This window comes from Trichosurus vulpecula, chromosome 2, assembly GCF_011100635.1.
Source record: "Trichosurus vulpecula isolate mTriVul1 chromosome 2, mTriVul1.pri, whole genome shotgun sequence".
NCBI lineage: Eukaryota > Metazoa > Chordata > Mammalia > Diprotodontia > Phalangeridae > Trichosurus > Trichosurus vulpecula.
In genome coordinates, this window is record NC_050574.1 from 63,740,981 (window position 1) to 63,759,934 (window position 18,954).

Below are 18,954 nucleotides of genomic sequence, written 5' to 3' on the forward strand. Positions count from 1 at the left end.
GTGTGTGTGTGTGTGTGTGTGTGTATAAAAAGATATACACACACATACATATATAAAATAGAAATGAAACTTCAAATCTTTATTATAAGACAGCTTGTTTTCTTTTTAATTATGAAATAAATTCAACTTGTTACTTTCAAAGCTATCCTGCTTGACTGTGATCCCTTCTGTCCTAGTCTGCCTATTTCAGAAGCCATGTTTCAATGGCTCACTTGTCTTTCTTTTATTTCTTTTTGTTTGACATCCCTCTCCCTAGTCAGTAGTGTACCTGGAACATTATTGATATAGATCTTTTTAACTTATGGGTCAGTTTTTCCTGTGTTAGTTTCCATAAGTTATAAAATGCTTTTGTATGTTTACAGGAGCCCCTTGGAATTTTACATTCAATGTGAAGTTTTATCCACCTGACCCAGCACAATTATCAGAGGATATAACAAGGTAATATTTGAATTATTAAGTTAATTAAAAGTAATTTCCATTATCCTAAGCACTGGGAATTTCCATTTCCAGAATGAGAAGGATGAAGATCTGTTAAACTAGAAATTCCAAGATAAAAGAGGACTCAATATAAACTGTGAGGTAGCTTTGGGTATACATAGCTGCAGGCTCCAAATGCCTGATCCCCAATCCCTGATTGGGGTAGGGAAGATGTTTTATAGATTCAGTCAGTAGATGAGTTAGCATATTCCTGCCACAGTTCTGACCACTCTAATGGTCTGTCCAAGTTGTGGAAAAGATACCACTGTGTTCTAGAAGACTTGGGTGGAAGAGTTGTAGAGGGAAATTTCTATCTTTTCTTTCACCTTCTTCTCTCATGCTGTCTTTGATATTCTGAAGACCCAGAACTTTAGTTCTTAACCTTCTGAATTTCTGTCTTTACTTAGAGTTACACGGTTATGTCATTTTGGAGTTGAAATTGACTCTAGATACTATGCACTCTGCTCTTCACATTGATGAAGAAGCTGAAGCTTACAGGGGTGGGATATTCAAGGTGCTAGAGTCCTTGTCCTCAAGGTGCTCACATTTGGTAGGAGAAACAGCATGCAGAAAATTGTACATATGAGCTGTATATGGTGCAAATGGAAGATAATCTCCAGGGGAAAGCAGTAGCGGTGAGAGAGGGGAAGGGTCACTGGGCACATCCTCCTCCAGAAGGTGGGATTCAAGCTGTCTTGAAACAAGCCAATCGTTGGAGTTGAGAAGAGAGAATAATCTAGGCATGGGGGAAAGATTGCACCTGTCACTATGAAACTTCCTGTAATTATTTTTTAAAGCCTGTTTAATTTCATGAGATTTGTCTTTTAATTTAGAAAGTGACTTTTTATTGGATTCCTAAGATTTCACCAAGGACTTTCCAAAGGATTAAAATAAATCAGGTGATGGTGGTGAAGATGTTGTTTAGATACTATTGAACAAGGATCACCAGGCTAAGAATTCAGAGGCTTGAGTTCAAATCCTGCTTTGTCACACTGCCATTCATGATGTGAGCTGGGACAAGTGTCTTCCTCTTTATGTTTTCCAATCTATGAAATGAAAGGTTTGGACTAGGCATTCTCAAAGGTCACCTCCAGCTCCAAAATTCCCCTGACTTTATATTCTGGGGAAATTGTACGAAGCTATGCAGTCATTATATGACTTTTACCCTAAAGCCTCACCTGGTCATCTTTAGTGTGTACGCCCATAGTATACCATACCTCTGTCTGCAAAACTTATTCAGGGTATCTCTTTTTGGAGGGTAGTTGCCTCTCAAAGTTGTGACAGTAGTGCATCTTTCTATCTCTTGTCTAAAAAATAATTCACAGAGACTCCAATAATCTCTTTTTAGCGTCTTCATTTTGGAGAGGTTTGAGTTTTCAGTGACCTCGTGGTATTTTTCTGAATCTTTGGGAAGAGATGAAAACAATCTTTTAGATTAACAGGGTCTATTGCTGATTCAGAGGTTACTCAGGTTCCTCTTTTTATTGTTTGTTTTCCCTGAGCAAAGCATGATCTAGGATCGTGTCTTTCTGTACCCAGAGACACACATGTATGTGCTCAGCTTTTAGCTGAGTTTCCTTATGTTTCATATGGGGATAATAATACCTGTCCAGCCTGCCTCATTGGGTTTTGGTGAAGATCAAATAAAATAACGTATGTATAGCACTTTGTGAGTTGTACTGATATTAATATCAGTCACTCGTTATCCCCTGGTTAGTTCAGATGCTTAGAACATGATTGACAGAACCAGCCTTGTGAGAACTTTGTCCCAACAGACTAAACTAAGCCTGGGTTTAGATCTGCATGCATGTCAATTCATATTCGTACAAAAAGATTCTCTATGCAGTAGTACATAGTATGGGCCCTCCTCTATGCCACTGGCCATCTCTCGGGAGGAGAGGTAGGGAGAGGGTAGGGAGTCTCTACTTTTGGAAGAATCACCCCAAGGGTATGGCTTCCTCATTGGGACCCTGGTGGCATCTTTTTATGTAAAAGAAGCCATGTAGCTATTTAGGAAAACAATTTTTCTTAATTTCCCCATATCTTGCCAAGTGATTGTTTTCTTGCTGTAGAGTATCTAATGTGATACTGCTTTTTCCCCTTTGACTGCAGGTATTACTTATGTCTTCAGCTTCGGCAGGACATTGTTACAGGACGACTGCCCTGTTCCTTTGCCACTTTAGCTCTGCTGAGTTCTTACACTGTCCAGTCTGAATTGGGAGACTATGATCCAGAACTTCATGGTGCTGATTATGTTAGTGAGTTTAAACTGGCCCCAAATCAGACCAAAGAGCTTGAAGAGAAGGTCATGGAACTTCATAAGTCATATAGGTAAATATGGCCCCAGTGTCTTGTCTTTATTTCCTAGAATTTGAATTCTAGATTGTGATTGACTTGTATTTGTTTGATCTCTTCTTATCTCATTTTCAAATTATTAAATTATATCTTATTAGTACATTGTATTCATAGAGGAAAAACACTGTTCAAATGTTAACATGATGATTAGTATCTTTAATCTATTTCGCAGAGAAAGATAGGAGACTTTCTCTATTCTGTTGATTCCTGGCATCCCTATTCAACCTGCTATCTTTTCTTTTGAACTTCTTCCCTTTCAGCCAGTGACTTTGTGACAGACCAAAATTATTCTGGAAGAGGCTAGAAACGGAGTCAGAGATTCAGTAATCACTAGCATACTCAAAATATTCAGTTTCAGTTCTGATTTAATTCATTGATGCCTCTACTGTTCTTTCCATCTCCTCACTAAATCTTAGGGAGATTGGGAACATTAATTATCCATATTGTTTTGACTTTTTGTCTTTCACCAAATTCTACACTGTGCTGTCTGAGTGATTTGCTGTGGCGTGGATTGAGTTGAGTTATTGTCCTAGTCTGAGTTTGAACACCTGGATTTGGGACTAACAGATGTGGGTATGAGTTGAGTGGCTAAATTATAAGAGACCCTCAGTGACCAGAGAAGGGTAACGCTCAGTTTCAGTTTCTCTGAGCACAACCCTACTTATCCGCCTCAGCGACCATATGGAGTAAGTGTTTTCAGTGGAATGTGTTTGAACACTCTATTAATGTGGGCCTTATCTGGAATGCCCCCAATTAATAGTGTAGCCCAAATCTGGAGTTCCAAATGGGATCATTTTAAGTGGTGCCCAGTAGGACAGATGTCTTATAGGATCACCCAAACAGTGCCCTTGATGGGGTCACTTCAAGATCCTGTTTCTGCTCCCAAAATGGGTGGCCAAGATTGCTTTCCAAAATGAGCTTGCTACATAGCACTTTTCAGCATATTCACTCACAGTGCTTTATATATAGTTGGCATCCTGGAAATGTGCCAGTGAATGAATGATGTCAGAGACCTACAAAGACCCACTGACTGCAGATTTTTTTCAGCATGCAGATGGATCCTTAAAAATATTTTTTTGATACCATTTAGAGATAGACCAAAGAACTGGGTTTTTTTTTTAAACCAAAACAATGGATCTAGTGACATAATGGAGACAGCTTTAGACCTAGGAAAGAACAAGTGTTTAGTGGATAAGGTTGTAAAGGACCTGAATTATGTTTTATTCCTTGGCAATTTTTAACCTGCTACCTTTTCTTTCTTTTTTTTTTTTGATATGACTTTCCCCTTTTCTCTCTGTACTAACATTACCTGGGGGAAATCTGCAATTTGGGGCTATTGGGTTCTACCAGAGGTTTGTCAGTGGTCAGATGTGAGTTATAAGATGGTATTTCTACTGGTTGTGTCCAGGGCCATAGTATCTTCTCAGTAATGTTCTTCACCTATCAAGAGGTGGGGATCATTATGGTGGGAGAGAAAGAGCATCCTAAGCACAGAGAACAATGTGAGCAAGACTTTAGAGGTAGGAAGGTATAGGATGGGGGAAGAGATTAGGGGACTAAGGAAGGCAGCAAAGTTGCACAGTTTTGCTGGAGGATAAGAAAAAGTAAGGAGGGAGCAGCCAGCTTATCTCACAGGACACAGCATTTTAGTAGCCCATAGAAATGTTTACCTGGGCAAAGACGCTATAAGAAGCATTCTAGTCTGTAGTGAAAAATACAATCCTTCTCCAGGGAAAATAGATTGAAGCCTATGTAAGTGGACCCTTTACTAGTGGCTCCATGCCCAGGGGGCACTTTGAAACTATAATTAACACTTCAAACTTACCCTAGCAAATCAGGCTTTAAAATTAATTGCCTTCCATTTATGAGAACTAGGAAGGTATGTAAACTTGTCAGTTGCCTCTTCTTAATTATTTGAAGTAAAGTCCTTAATTAGCAATATCAACTAACCTTGCTAAAAGGCTGTCAGCAAACACTGGATACTTCAGAGTGACTTCATCCTAACCCCACTTGTCCCAAATAAATAAATACGGTGAAACGTAATTTTAACTTCTATTTAGTGAGCTATAGTCTGTGCCAAGGCTCCCTCCTTAGGTACTTTTGGAACTTTCAATCACTTTGTGCAGGGAATGAGGTATTAACTGTGCTAGGTGTAGTATCCTGGTGGTCTGAAATCTTCCAAAGGCATCTAACCTCTTCCCGGGCTCTATTATTTTCCAGTCTTAGAAGTCACCTTGATCTTTTAAAAGTTAATGCTATCACCAGGAAAGGAAATCTTTATTGTAATAGCTATAAATTATAGTCTCAAAGTAAATTTAAGAGCATATAGTATTGTAGAAGAAACTCCAGGGACTTGAAGTTAGGAGATCGGTTCAGTGTTGTCTGTAAACTGTTAATGATAGTGAGTCAGTTACCCATTCAAAGTTGAGCAGGTCACTTCCTCTTGGGTATCAGTTTCCTTATCTGTTAAATGATGGGTTCAGATTAAATGATCTCTGTGGCTCTTTCCAGTTCTAAGATTGTTAGTAATAGATAAAATAATTTATAGCTTGGAATAGATAGCAGTTTTAAAGTCAAAGATCTCTGCTTAGTCTCCAATTCAGTTCAACAACATTTAGATATTATGTGGTAGGTATTAGAGGAATTAGAAAGTTTAAATAGACTGTGGCCACCATGGAACTAATAGTCTAGAACAGGGGTGGGGAACCTGTGGCCCTCTAGGTCCTCAAGTGTGACCCTTTGACTGAATCCAAACTTCACAGAACTTGAGGACGTAGAGGGCCATATGTCCCCACTCCTGGTCTAGGACACTGGTATCAAAATTTTAGAAAATAGAGAGGTACCATTAATCCATAGGTAAAGTTCCCTGTGGGAGACATACCGACTTAGAAAACTACATATGAATATTATCTATGTTCTATTGTATTTTATTTCTTTTGTTAAATATTCCCTAATTACATTTCTATCTGCTTTGGCAGAATGTCACTGGCAATATAGCATGGTAAGTTTTACACCTTTGGTCAAGGATACGTATATGGTGTATATACTCTCATACAAACATATTCTGATATAAAGTAACTAAGTCATTAAAAAGGAGCAAAACAAATGCTCTATGAGATCTCAAGTCTGAGGATGTAGTTCACCTATACCAAATGGCTTAAATTTATCAAGGGCAGCTAGGTTATCTTGGATATCAACTCTCTATTGGTCTTTTTCCCCCTGGTCATTTCTAGTGCAAAGGCAGAAAAAGCAGAAGTAAAATCAGAATTGAGCAGCTCTGTCTTTTCTCTGTTGTCAGTTAGTATCATCCCATCTACCCAAGCAAATATGCTATGCTTCTTTGAGCCTCCTTTTTCTCTCAGTACAATTTGTAAAAAAACAAAAACAAATCAAAAAAGCCCACCTTTTTTTGTCCTTAGCTTCCCACACCAGCCCCAGCTCATGAGTTTTAGCACTTCTGACACTATTTTTTACAGGGCTATGCCATGTTCTTATATTCATCCTCAGTAACCTAACTTTCCTTCCATTTTCCTTAGATTTCTTTTAGAAAAATCTTTAAATTGATTGGTGAGTTCCAAATATAACCATTTTAGTCCTCTGCATCAGTTTTGCCAAAATCTAGGGTGCATGTTGGACTATGCCTGGATTTCCTCTCCTCAGTCACACACTGTGGGAGGGAGTAGCCGCTCACCTCCATGATTCCCATCATTTCCACTCCAGCAAGCAGTTTCACTCACAGTGAGAATCAGATCCAGAATGGAGTTCACACTTACTGTTTCTTCTACCTTTTGAAATAAAACATTATGATTAAGGAAGAGTCAAGAAGTTGTTAGCTTTTCTGCCAAAGGCAGAGAGAAAACACCTGCAGATGACTGGACAAATCACGCATTTGTGCCTGGCTTGTGATCTGTTTCTCAGATTTCTTATCTGTTTTCTCTTCCAGTTCAGGTAGTTTATAGCATACTTGTGACAAAATAATTTGTTTCTCCATCCATTGACCTCCATCCATATATTCTGTCATGCTTCCTCCTCTGACTCCTGGATTTCCTCACATGACTCTACCTTCTTTCTATTCAGTGCTACCTACCCCTTCCCTTTTACCTATCCTATTTCTTTTCATGAGGTATACCTATCCAGAGCCATGGACCAGTCATAGGTTTCAGTACACCAAGTTTCAGTGATATCAGTGACATCAGATTTTTTCCCCTTACATTAAGACTTCCAGTTTCTCTTATTGCCTAAACTTTGGGCATTTATGTATAAACATGTAAGATCATGGAATTTTACTACTGGTTCTTTTCTTGGATTTTGTGTCCTATGAATGCCTGTGTATCTCAATATAGCTACCCTCTGTGGTAACTAGTGTGAGAGGATGAGCACAGGCAATCTTCTTCCAGCTCCATTCATTTTAGTTTAAAGCTCTTTTGATTACTTTTTCAAGACACTCAATAAATACATTATTAACAGCCTTTGTTAGGTATGCTACATCTCTGTCCTGGAACTTGTCAACTTTGTATTTTAAGCCATGGTTCTGAAAGAAGTCCAAATCCTATTCTCAGTACCACTGTAGTAGCCAGCTGTTCACTTCCCAAGTTCATCTTTTTCTTCTGCATCCCATGCTTTCATTTGTCAAGAGAGGACATCCTGCACCCCTCTGGTTTTTGCCTAAGTCTCTTGCCCAAGACTTCATAAATGGTGGTAATACTCTTTAGGTTCCTTCTGGCAGTATCATTTGTGCTGACATGAATTACTGAAAGTGAGAAGTTATCTGCTTTTATGTCTTGGAATGTTCTCTTTTATTTCAATTAATAAGCATTTATTAAGCACTTAATATGGGCCAGGCAGTCTGCTAAGCACCAGGAATGCAGGCAGAAAGACGGTCCTTGCCCTCAAGGAGCTTCCATTCCAAATTCCGTATGTGTCTCCTATGTACTTATTTATTTACATATTGTCTCACCCCATGAGTAAGGGATATTGTATGGGGTATTTAGGAGGACCACTACCTCTGCTGTGAGGGCTGCTCATCCACCTTTGGTGTCCACCTGGCACTCGACTCTCACCTGTGGCTTCAGGAAGCTGTAGCATACACAGCAGCCAAACCCCAGGAAAACAGTCTCAGCAGACAGGCTAAAGCAGGTTGAAAGTCAGAGACGGGCCACAAACCTGTCAGTGAGTTAGGACAATATCTCTCCCAAGCATCCGAAGACTTCCCTCAGTAGAATGGGTGGATAAGAACAATTTGTTCCAACCTCCATGAAGGCGGCTAAAGCAGATGCTGTGGAACACTTAGAGCTTGGCCACACATTGAAGATGCCAAGGTCATCCATTGCGTCCCAGGCCAGTTTTGTCTTGCCTCTGGACTTAAGTGACTCTTAAGAGAGAGTGAGGCTGAGGACTTCGTGCAACTCTGCCTCACTTATATCCAATTCATGAACAAGTCAAGACTGGACCCTTGATGGATGATCTCTTACCTGATGGTTTCTGTGTCTCTATACTGTATCATTCTTTGAAGGTCAAGCAGCTTCTTCCTCCTCAAAGCATCCAGCTCCTACCCATTCAGGAAGAGGTTCTAATCATACAACTGTTCCCTTTCCTTTCTTTTATGTATAATATTCTCCTACTTTCAAGAATCCTGATAAAGGGCCCTACATCTTAGATCCTTTTTTGTCCATTGAAACCTTGTTTCTTTTTCCTTTAGGACACATATTCTCCCTAGCAACGTGAGAGTAGAGAGGTGTACTTTGAGTCTCTTCTCTGAATGCAGGAAGGAGATTGCAGATGACAGTCACTCAGTGGTATTAGAAATACAAACATCACACGCTCAGTGCAAGTCACTACACAGTTTCTCCTCCTCCTATATCACAGCTGCACAATTTGCTTTAGCATTTCTTCTGCTTCTTCTGTCTGTTGTCGGGCATCACTGGCATCCCAGTTACTCTTCCAGCTAGAGAGAGCCCTAGCCCTGGGGACAAAGGTACTTAATGGTAGGTGTAAATCCTTAGGTCACATAGCTAGCTAGTAAATAGAGCAAGAAGGACTTGGACTTAAGTCTTCTGACTTCAAGGTACAGGGGTCTTTCCAGTACACCATGCTGCGTTTCACAATTTGACTCTGCCCACCAAAAATATACCTTTTTTCACTTTTGGTTAGCTTCATAGCTTGTATTGGAATGGACAAGACACACAGCCTAGGCTTCTTCTTACCTATATATATATATATATATATCATTTTCCCTTCTGCACCTTTTGTTTGTAGTCAATAAATGAATAAAATCCAGGTATAATCCCTTGGAATGTGGTGGAAGATCATTCAGGGTGGCCAAGTCATTAGTAAATCTGATGCATCTCTCCTGAGGTTTTTTCCGTTTCCTTCTCTGGGAACACTTTGTTCTTTTTAATGAGAGTTAAGACAGCTGGGTTTGGTAGAGACTTTCTGGTTAAGGGAAGAGGCCACTGCTGCTTTATATAGCTTGGGGCAGTCCTGTGGGAAACAGTCATTTACATAGCTTTTCCTTGGGGAAGTGACTGCATTATTGTTATGAGGAAATTATATTTGATTGGTTTGAATTGCACTGCACTGGAGTGATGATTTTGTCATGACAGCAAAAAAACATAGAGGCTCCTGCGTACTTTGCAGCTGAGAGGAAACAGACAGAGGGGAAGCAAAGACTGTCAAAGTGGAGTGTTTATACAATAAGACTGATTGTTTTCAAACAAATCTAATTCAGTATTTGCCTGCTAATGAGGACATCTTAATAGCAAGGAGAGAGGGCCCCATTATTTGGCTGCTTCTGTTAACCAGAGTTGTTTTGTTTAGATCAGTGGGCAGGATACCATCTGTTACCAGAAAATTTCCCTTTCATCCAGCCTGCCCCCATTAAGAGTCCTGTTAAGTAACTTCAGCTGCCCTCACATTTAATTCCCAGAATAACTCAATTCAGGAGTATTGAGATAAAAGGCAGCTAAGAGGATATTGGAAATTGCATAATGCCCTCAGTGGATTCAATTTGCTTGCCTTCTTTGCAAGAAGAAGCACTGGAAGGTGGTACAGTAGAGTCTATGCCAGGACTGATAGGGGTCAGTAAGCTTTAAGGAAATCCTCTAGTAGGTGTCATCTTAAAAAAAGGATTCTTGCAGGATAGTTACTTGTCAGCATTCTTTTTAAAGATCTCTCCCTAATGAAAATTCCAGTTATTTAAATTTAGATTCCACTGCTAGGCATATGCCTCCAGGACAATGACAAGAAAGGCCCCATAGAACCAAAATATTTATAGCAGCACTCTTTTGTGATAGCAAAGAACTGGAAACAAAGTAGATGCCCATCAGTTGGGGAATGGCTAAACAAACTGGAGCCATAGATGTAATGGAATGTTATCGTGCCATAAGAAATGATTGACGTGTTGAATAAAAAGAAGCATGGGGAAGACTTACATGAACTCATGCAAAGAGAAGTAAGCAGAGCTAGGAAAAGGACGTATCTGTAATGATCAGAGTAATGTAAATGGAAGGAACAAAAACAAAATAATACTGAATGCTTTGAAATGATGATGACTGACTTTGGCCCCAAAGAGGACATATGAGACAATATCTCCCCTCCACCTGTTTTTTGAAGTGGGGAACTATAGGTGTGGGATAGTGGGTATAACGCCAAACTTTTTTGATGTATTGGTTAGTTTTGTAGATATTTTTTCTTTTTTCTTTTACTATGAGCGAGGGAGAAGATGGGTGACGGTACAGCATGAGAAATATAAATGATGATAAAAACAAAAGATACCAAAGATTCGTTTAAAAATATCAGTCCTTCAGAATTCATTTAGAGTTTAAATTTAGAATTCTTGTTATGCAAGAAGCCACCGCTTCATGGTATCATCCTATTATGATAGATTTAATTTTCTATTTCTCTATGTGACTCCATTAACGTGGGTGCTCTTTCCATTGATGCAGATCACAACCCAGCCATACCGTAGTGTTGCTCAATACTGTGTGTGTCTGTGATTTAGAAATTTATCACCTGGTATACAGCTTTCTTACTTAAAAGCTCTGCATACTTAGCTAGGCTGGTCCTTGAACAGTGGTTCATTTCTTATCCTCTGTCAGCTTGGGTAGGCACTGCCAACATTTCTGTTCTGTGGACATAGCTTTTGAGGATCCAGGGGTCACTCCCATACCACTTTGAGGCACTAGAGTAGTAATAATGATAATTCATTTTCATATAGTGCTTAAGATTTGCAGAATATTTTTGTAGACTTCAGTGGAGGGAGTATGTATATATGTATGTATGATATCTATGTCTCTGGATATCTTTACCTGAAAAAGAGCTCATGTGTAGTCAGACTGCTATAGTAGATAAGATATTTAACTTGGAGTTAGGAGGATCTGAGTTCAAATGTAGACTCAGATTCTTTCCAGCTATATGGACAAGTCACCTAACCTCTGGGCCTCAGTTTCCTCATCTATAACTTGTGATAGTAAATAGCTCTTACCTCACAGGATTGTCATGAAGTTTGAATGAGACATAGTTGTGAAGTGCTTTGCAAACTGAAAAGCAGTATATAAATTCAAGCTATTATTATTCATTATATAAATGATAATTTTTCGCCTTTTTTTCTCTTTAAAGGTCTATGACTCCAGCCCAAGCTGACCTGGAATTTCTTGAGAATGCCAAAAAGCTGTCCATGTATGGAGTTGACCTTCATAAAGCAAAGGTAAGGATAACTTGGGCTTAATAAGTGTCTAAAATGTGCAAGCTATGAAAAGGAATAAGACATGATCCTTCAGGTAACTTACAATGTAGTAAGGTAAGTCAGATATCTGAGTGGAGGCTGATTCCATACATAATGTCTTCCCTACTTTGTACTGTGATACCTGAGGAAGAGGATTGAGCCTCTTAGGGTTTTAAGTTATATCTGAAAATACTGCCCTAATTAGTATTATCAGTATGAACATGCCTGTAATGCGTAGAATGTCAGACTTATTTGAATCTTGGTTACTTTTGCTGGTTTTCTTCCTTTTATTTTCCTTATAAGGGATGGCTCTCTATAGGTGGTAGGGAGAGAGATACACAGGGATATCAAGATAGGTGATATAGAAAGAGAAGACAGCAATAAAAATTTTTTTTAAAGTAATGCAAATAAGTTTATTCACTGCTACAAAACCCTGTAGATAAAGTCTTTCTCTCATCCCTTGATTTGTAGAGGGGCCCCAGGTACTTGAAGAATCTCTTAACATTTGTAGAGTGCAAACTCTGACAGTTCCTACTAAGCTTTGAATATGATTCCAGTGATTGACTAGACTATGTATCTGTCATCCTGAGAACAACTTCATTGAGTCCAAAGAAAAGGTGATGAAAACTACCTAAGACGTAGAGGGCTTGTATTCAGGGTTGGTGGGCAAGCACACATCCCCATGAAAAAGCAGAATTGAGAATGCATTTGTTCTCCACGCCATCCCTGTTAAATGACTTGCTCAAAGTAAGGCAGGTAACCACTTGTGAAGCCCAGATTCAGATTTTTCTTATTGCCTCCAAATCCACTGTTTTCTCCATTATATATGATTAAATCCCCACTGCCAAAAAGATTACAGCCTTAAGAGATGCAATACTTTGGTTTATGTAGTGTTGATGATGTGTTGCTCTGGTGGCCGTGTCTTTATAGACAGTTATATTTGTATTTAAAAGTGATGAAAAGCCTCCGTTCCACAAATTAGTGATCTTACACTATCTATAATGACAAGTAGCTCAGAGTAGGTGACACTCAGGGTCTTTGCCAACTCTAAGAATACTGAAACTAGTTTATTTTCCCAAAAGTTTGATGAGCTTTATTCCTGTGAGAGATCACTCAGGGCAGTTAGGATAAATGGTGCATGTTTTGTAAGCCAGAATAAGAAAGATCTTCGAGGTAGAGACCAGTACATTAGATAGCGGAGGAATCTGAGGCCAAAAGTGTTGAAGTAATCTGGCTAAGATCTTATAGCAGTTAACTGTTGGGACTGGTCTGGCTTTCAAGTCCTGAGTTCTTTTGGTTTCACCACATTGCTTTTCTGAAATTGAATACTTTCTTCTTATCATTGTCTTTTTAAACTTGTAACAATGATTTCTCAAGCCATTTGGCAGGTCAGATATGTGAATATGTCAACATCTTGTTGGACAAGAGGCAGAACTGAGTCTCTCGGGGTCCCCTGGAGAAAGCCCTTTGTGCTTCGTTTATGTACCTACCAAGTTCTGTTTTGTATTATTGCAACATCACATTGTGGGAAGAGCACTAACCTGGCATTGAGGTGGGCTGGACTTTAGGCCCAGCTCTGGTGCTGACTAGTTGAGTAACCCTGGACATGTCCTCTTTTTTAGCCTCTTCAGCTTCTTCATCTGAAAACTGGGGATGGTAACACTTGTACTATTTAAATTATTGCATTTGCTGTAGAGAGAAAGTGCTTCGTAATCTTTAAAATTCTTTAGGAATTTGAGCCATTTTTAATATTTGTGTGTGTGTTTTATTTTCTGCACTTCCTGAATATAAACTCCTTGAGTGCAGGAATTGCTTTATTCATGTTTGTACCCAACACAATCTGTTGCACAGAACTTTGTCTATATTAGGCATTCATTATGTTTGCCGAGTGAAGAAATGAAGAGCTGAATCTGGTGGCAAATGATTTAAGCTGTGAACTTAGTGTTGTTACCAGAGATGTGTGAGTATTTAAAAGGTAGAAATTGATGGAGTATTACTACTTGCTTGGAGTACACAGGATGTATTGATAGTTATTAAATTTATTTAGTGGCATGATATGCTATTAAAGCTTAAAGCTGTGCATTTACTATGGCTTTTGGGACACCCTGTATGACAAAAGCTTTCACAGTCTTCAAGCTGTGAGCAGGCAGCAGGTTCCTGAGGATGTGATGTGTATCCTCAGAGTTTTTCTTCTGTAGACCGATTACTCCTGTGAAATAGAAACTTGAGTTTAATCTCTTCCTATTATTAGTAAAAGATTCTTCTGGTAAGCTCCTGCTTTATGCAAACTACTGTGGTTGTGTATATCTCTACTGTGGTTTTGCCAAGTCAGTATTTCAAGCTGTAAGGGGAAGTATTATCAGAAATGACAGGCAGCATGGTGTCACATATGAAAGGGCTGGCCTTGAAGTCAGCAACACCTGGTTCACAACCTGCTTCTGGTAACATGTGGGCTGTGTGACCATGGGGAAGAACATGGGCTTTTGCCCCAGGCAGCTCTCTAAGAGTTTAAATTGTGGGGGAGCTGCTGATCTCTAGCAGTGGGGAGAGAGTTTAAACCCTGGGAGTTCCTCACACTGATGAAATCATAGACTCTGACCCTTCACCACCATCTCCTTGCAGATTATTAGAAGTTTGCCTATGGTTTTTGGAGGTCTAGAATTGAAGGTAGCATTCATCTTTTTCAATCAGGCCAACTTGTATTTATTAAGCACTTGCTGTGTAGGTAGCTAGGTGGCTGTCAGGAAGACCTGTGTTCAAATCCCAGTCGTAGACATTTACCAACTGTGTGACCCACGGAAAATCACTTATCCTTTGTCTGCCTCAGTTTCTCCATCTGTGAAGTGGTGATAATAATAGCACCTTCCTCCCAGGGCTGTTGTGAGGATCATATGAGAAAATATTTGTAAAGTACTTTGCAAACCTTAAAGCCCTATAAAATGCTAACTATTATATTATGTTCTATGCCAGATACATTACCAGGCACTGGGGATAGAAAGACAAAAGAAAAGCATTCCCTACCCCCAAGGAGCTTACATCCCCTTAAGAAGTTAACATATAAATATATAAACATATACAGAATAAACCCAACTATACAAAAGCACTTAAGGATCTACTGTGTGCAGGTACTCATTAGGAACTAGGGTTTCAGAGAAAAAACAAAATGGTCCCTGCCCCCCCAAGAAGCTTGCTTTCTGTTGGTTAAGATAGCATACACATATATAAGGATATTAAAAAAATGTACAAAGCAGATATAAGATAATGGGGTGAGGTGGGGAGGCACTAACAGTCAGGGGGTGACTAGGCGAGACCTTGTAGAGAACGAGGCTCTTGACCTTTGTTTTGACAGAAACAGGCATTTGAAGAGGCAGAGCCGAAGAGGGAGTGGTAGGCAAGGAGTACAGCTAGGACAAAGGCATGGAGATGGGAGATTGGTGGTATGTGTGACAAGATAACATGAAGGCTGGTTTGACTGGGTCATAGAGTGCATGCAGAGGAATAATGTATGATAGAGCTAGAACAGTGGGATGAGGCCTGGTTGCAAATGGCTTTAAGTGACAAATGAGTTTATATGTGATCCTAAAGGTGATAGGGAACCACTGGGAGTTATTTAGAAATGGGGTGACTTGGTCCAAATGGCATTTTAGGAAAAACACTTTTGTATAACATAGATAAATGGTTTTTGTGGAAGTTTAAGCTGTTGATATTTGCTACTCTTTCAGGACTTGGAGGGAGTGGACATCATACTGGGAGTGTGTTCCAGTGGCCTTCTTGTTTACAAAGACAAGCTGAGAATTAACCGCTTTCCTTGGCCCAAAGTGCTGAAGATTTCTTATAAGCGTAGCAGCTTTTTTATCAAGATTCGGCCTGGAGAGGTACGGGGTCCTTGCTTCTCCCCTCAGACTACTCATAGGCTCAGCATAGTTGAGGCTTCTCCATTCCAGATTCACCGTGGCCTCTCCCCCACCCCGAGTTCGTTATCCAGGAGCTGGTTATTCATTACATGCTTAGCCTCCTTGGTGCTTCTCTTGCTTGTCCTTCTTGCTGGCCTTTTGGCTATCTCACTGGGAAATGGAAGGGACTGTAGTGATTCTCTAGTCCAAACTACTTACGAAGAAATTGAGGCCCAGAAAAGGAAAGCAAAAGAGATAGTACTGTGGCAGAGGCAGAATTTGAACTCAAAGCTTCTGACACTGAAAACACTGCCCATTCTACTGCTGTTATTAAAGCCTTACTATGTAGCAGATACTGTTCTAAGAAATACAGATTAGTCAGTTTTGTTTCCTGCTTATGCTGGTAAAAACATGGTGGCCACTGATGCTAAGCACGAACTGGGGATTACTTAAGAATTGCAGTTATTCTCATCATTCTGCTGTCCTTCATTTTCATGGGTATTTGAGTCTTCTCCTAGTCACTCTAACTTAGTGTTGTATCCCTGTTGAACTCCTATGAAGAGCCACATTGCTTCTGGCTTTGATACAACTATGTATGAAGTCACATACCCAATGACCTAGTATTATTTTGTGGGCAGTTCTCAGCTTGTAGTGTAAATGACTCATTCTTTTGTATGTAGCACCACCTGCTGGTGAAAAGTGGTCTAACATGTGAGGATTTTTGTATTTGTTGTGTAGTACTCAAACATTTAAAAGTATTTTTAAAAAACTATTACAGTTTTAGATTCAATCTAGCTCAGTATTAGTATGATTTTTTTAAAAAAGCACTTTTAGGCACTGAGAAAGATAAAGTGATAATGGGCAAAGCATAGATTCATAGAATATGAAAAGCCCTAAGGGGACTTGGAGAATCTAGTCTCCCCACCCCACCCCGCCCCCTCTTATATTACAGGTGAGTAAACTGAGGTCCTAAAAGACCTTTTCTGGTGTGAGTGACTAAGCCAGGCCTAAAACCTATGATTCCTAACTCAGAGCCCAGTGCTTTTTTCCATTCTAACACACTGTGTTGTCATTAAAGCATTTATTCATCACCTAATTGAACTTGTCTTTGTGTCTAGGTATTGTTAAATTGGTAAAAACAAATATGCAGACATTACGTAGATAGTTAAAATACTGAAAAACTTGGAATAGGGCATAATTTAACACAATTCAGTAAATCCAGCATTTGGTAGCCTTAGCTTTCTGAAAAGGTGAGTCCCATAATTAAAATGACAGATGGTCCTAAAATTCTCTTTGTATAAGATGGATTAGAGAAGGAAGAAGCCAGAAGCAGGCTAGACAGCTTTTTTCTTTCATCTAGTCATGATGTGGGTGGTACCTTTAGTGAAAGTGGAATGAAAAGCATTAGTAACCACCCTTTCAATACATATGTTAATGGAACAAGGGGATACACACATACATATTATACATGTAAATAAAGGAACCTGATTTAGATCTTTATTCTGGATTTCCTAACTTGATACCATCCCTGGAATTGCTAATGAGTAATTACAATGAGTGATTCTGAGAATCACCAAGTTTTCCCGGCACTGGTCTTTGAGTGAAGCCAGGTAGTCTCAAAACAAACAAGGCTAAGAGAAAAGAAAAATGCAGAGTTAGAGGTGGGGAACCTGCAGCCTCCTTCTAGGTCCTTGGGTGCAGCTTTTTGACTGAGTCCAAGTTTTATGGAACAAATCCATTTTTTAAGGGAATTTGTTCTATGAAGTTTGGATTCATTCAGGGCTGCACTTGAGGACCTAGAGGACCACATATGGTCTTAAGGCCACAGGTTCCCCACCCCTGGTAGATAATCCACATAATTGTTAATAGTCACTCTCCTAACCATCAAGAAGGACTACAATTGATCTGTTTAGCGGCCCATCTTCCTACCCACCTAAAAGAATTAGCTGAAATAAAATGTATAATTGAAGCTTTTCCCCCTTGGACAAAAAATAAATCATGCTGTTTAACTTTATAGTTGTGGAAAGAAGTATCCTGTCTTAAAAAAGATATCCTGTCTGGAAAAAAGCTTTCCCTTCAGTAAATTTCTTAACTTATAGCAAGCTTAAAATTTTCACGTGGTGTCTTATGTCCCCAGACTGATAACATTCTTTTTAATAGTGCCATATTGGTCCAAATATAGCCCACACTTTCCACCCAAAATCTGTCCTGAGTTTAAAACCTTAATATAACATCTAACAACACATTTTCCACTGTATACCTATACATTTTTTCCTTCAAAGGTTCTTATTTTAAGGAAACATAGGTAGAAATTGTAGAAAGCCAAATTTTGGCTAAGGTAAAGAAAAGCTGTCCAAAAATGAAATGTGTTGTCTTAGGAGGCAGTGAGTTCTCTAATGCCGGGGAGTTTTTCAGTGAGGTGGGTGAGTACTTGTTGGAGATATTGCAAAGGGAATTATCATTTAGGTATGGGTTGGACTAGGTCCTTCCAGCTTAGTTGGTATGGCTAGTGGTGTTGCCTTGTGTTCTGGGATGATCTGTGTCTGAAGCAGTCTAAGCCTTCAGAATCCTATATTTTTATGGATACAGAACTGTTCTTATGAGGGCACTCAATAGCTGATCTTTCGTTTGTTTGTTTTTAATAGCATGAGCAGTATGAAAGTACTATTGGATTCAAACTTCCCAGTTATCGAGCAGCTAAGAAATTATGGAAAGTATGTGTAGAGCATCATACATTTTTCAGGTATATTTCTCACTTAAGTATTTCTCAAGGCTAAATGTTCTCTTTTTAAACTCGGTTCTTGTAATTTAATTCGACAGATAATAATTAAATGCTGGCACAATGCTTCTTTGTGTGGTTGGGTGGTACTCTATCCAGCTTGGGTAAGGTCATCTTCAGTAGTATAAAATAAATCCAAATTCTCCTCTTTGAGTAGTGAACAGACTCAGGCAGACATGCCTCAATATTTTCTATGGGTAATCTATGAGTGGGTGGAAGAAGAGGGCTCCCTTTCTTTCCTGGGAGCTCAGTAACAATCTCTCTAGTCCTGAGGCAGGACTAGGAAACAGTAGGGAGGAGGTACTAGTTAGTGTACGTTAGCCATGAAGGTTTCTACCCACTAACCTTTCTCTCCTCTGCGGGTGGCTTTTGAAATCTACACTGTGTGAACCTAGTGTTTGCTGCATACTGAGAGTGAAACTTTACGAGAACCTGGCCCTGAAGCCCATGTTCTAGAGAATCAGAAAAGGCCAGGAAAGCTTTTTTTTTCCTTCAGTTTTCATGAGATCATGTTCTAGTGCTTTTCTACACACAGAGAGAGTCTGCCTCCCATCATGGGGGTAGGCAGGCAAGCCAGTGAGGAGACCTCACTTGGCTCCTCTTCTGTGAATGGTATAACTACTACTGTTAAGTGAACATTTATGTGGTGCTTTAAGGTTTGCAAAGCACTTTACAGATATGATCTCATGTGATTGTCACAGAAACCTTGGGAGGTAGATATTATCTAC

General features: G+C 39.5%; 1 protein-coding gene across 9 annotated transcripts in view; it reads left to right on the plus strand.

Moving 5' to 3' along the window:
- EPB41 (erythrocyte membrane protein band 4.1) overlaps positions 1–18,954 on the plus strand; it is a 193,975-nt gene that overhangs the window by 113,308 nt on the left and 61,713 nt on the right. For all 9 annotated transcript variants that reach the window (XM_036745672.1, XM_036745677.1, XM_036745676.1 and 6 more), the window contains exons 6-10: positions 363–438; positions 2,590–2,808; positions 11,449–11,536; positions 15,277–15,429; positions 18,093–18,190. In XM_036745672.1, the coding sequence (XP_036601567.1) occupies positions 363–438; positions 2,590–2,808; positions 11,449–11,536; positions 15,277–15,429; positions 18,093–18,190 (634 nt within the window). The remainder of the gene's footprint in view (positions 1–362; positions 439–2,589; positions 2,809–11,448; positions 11,537–15,276; positions 15,430–18,092; positions 18,191–18,954) is intronic.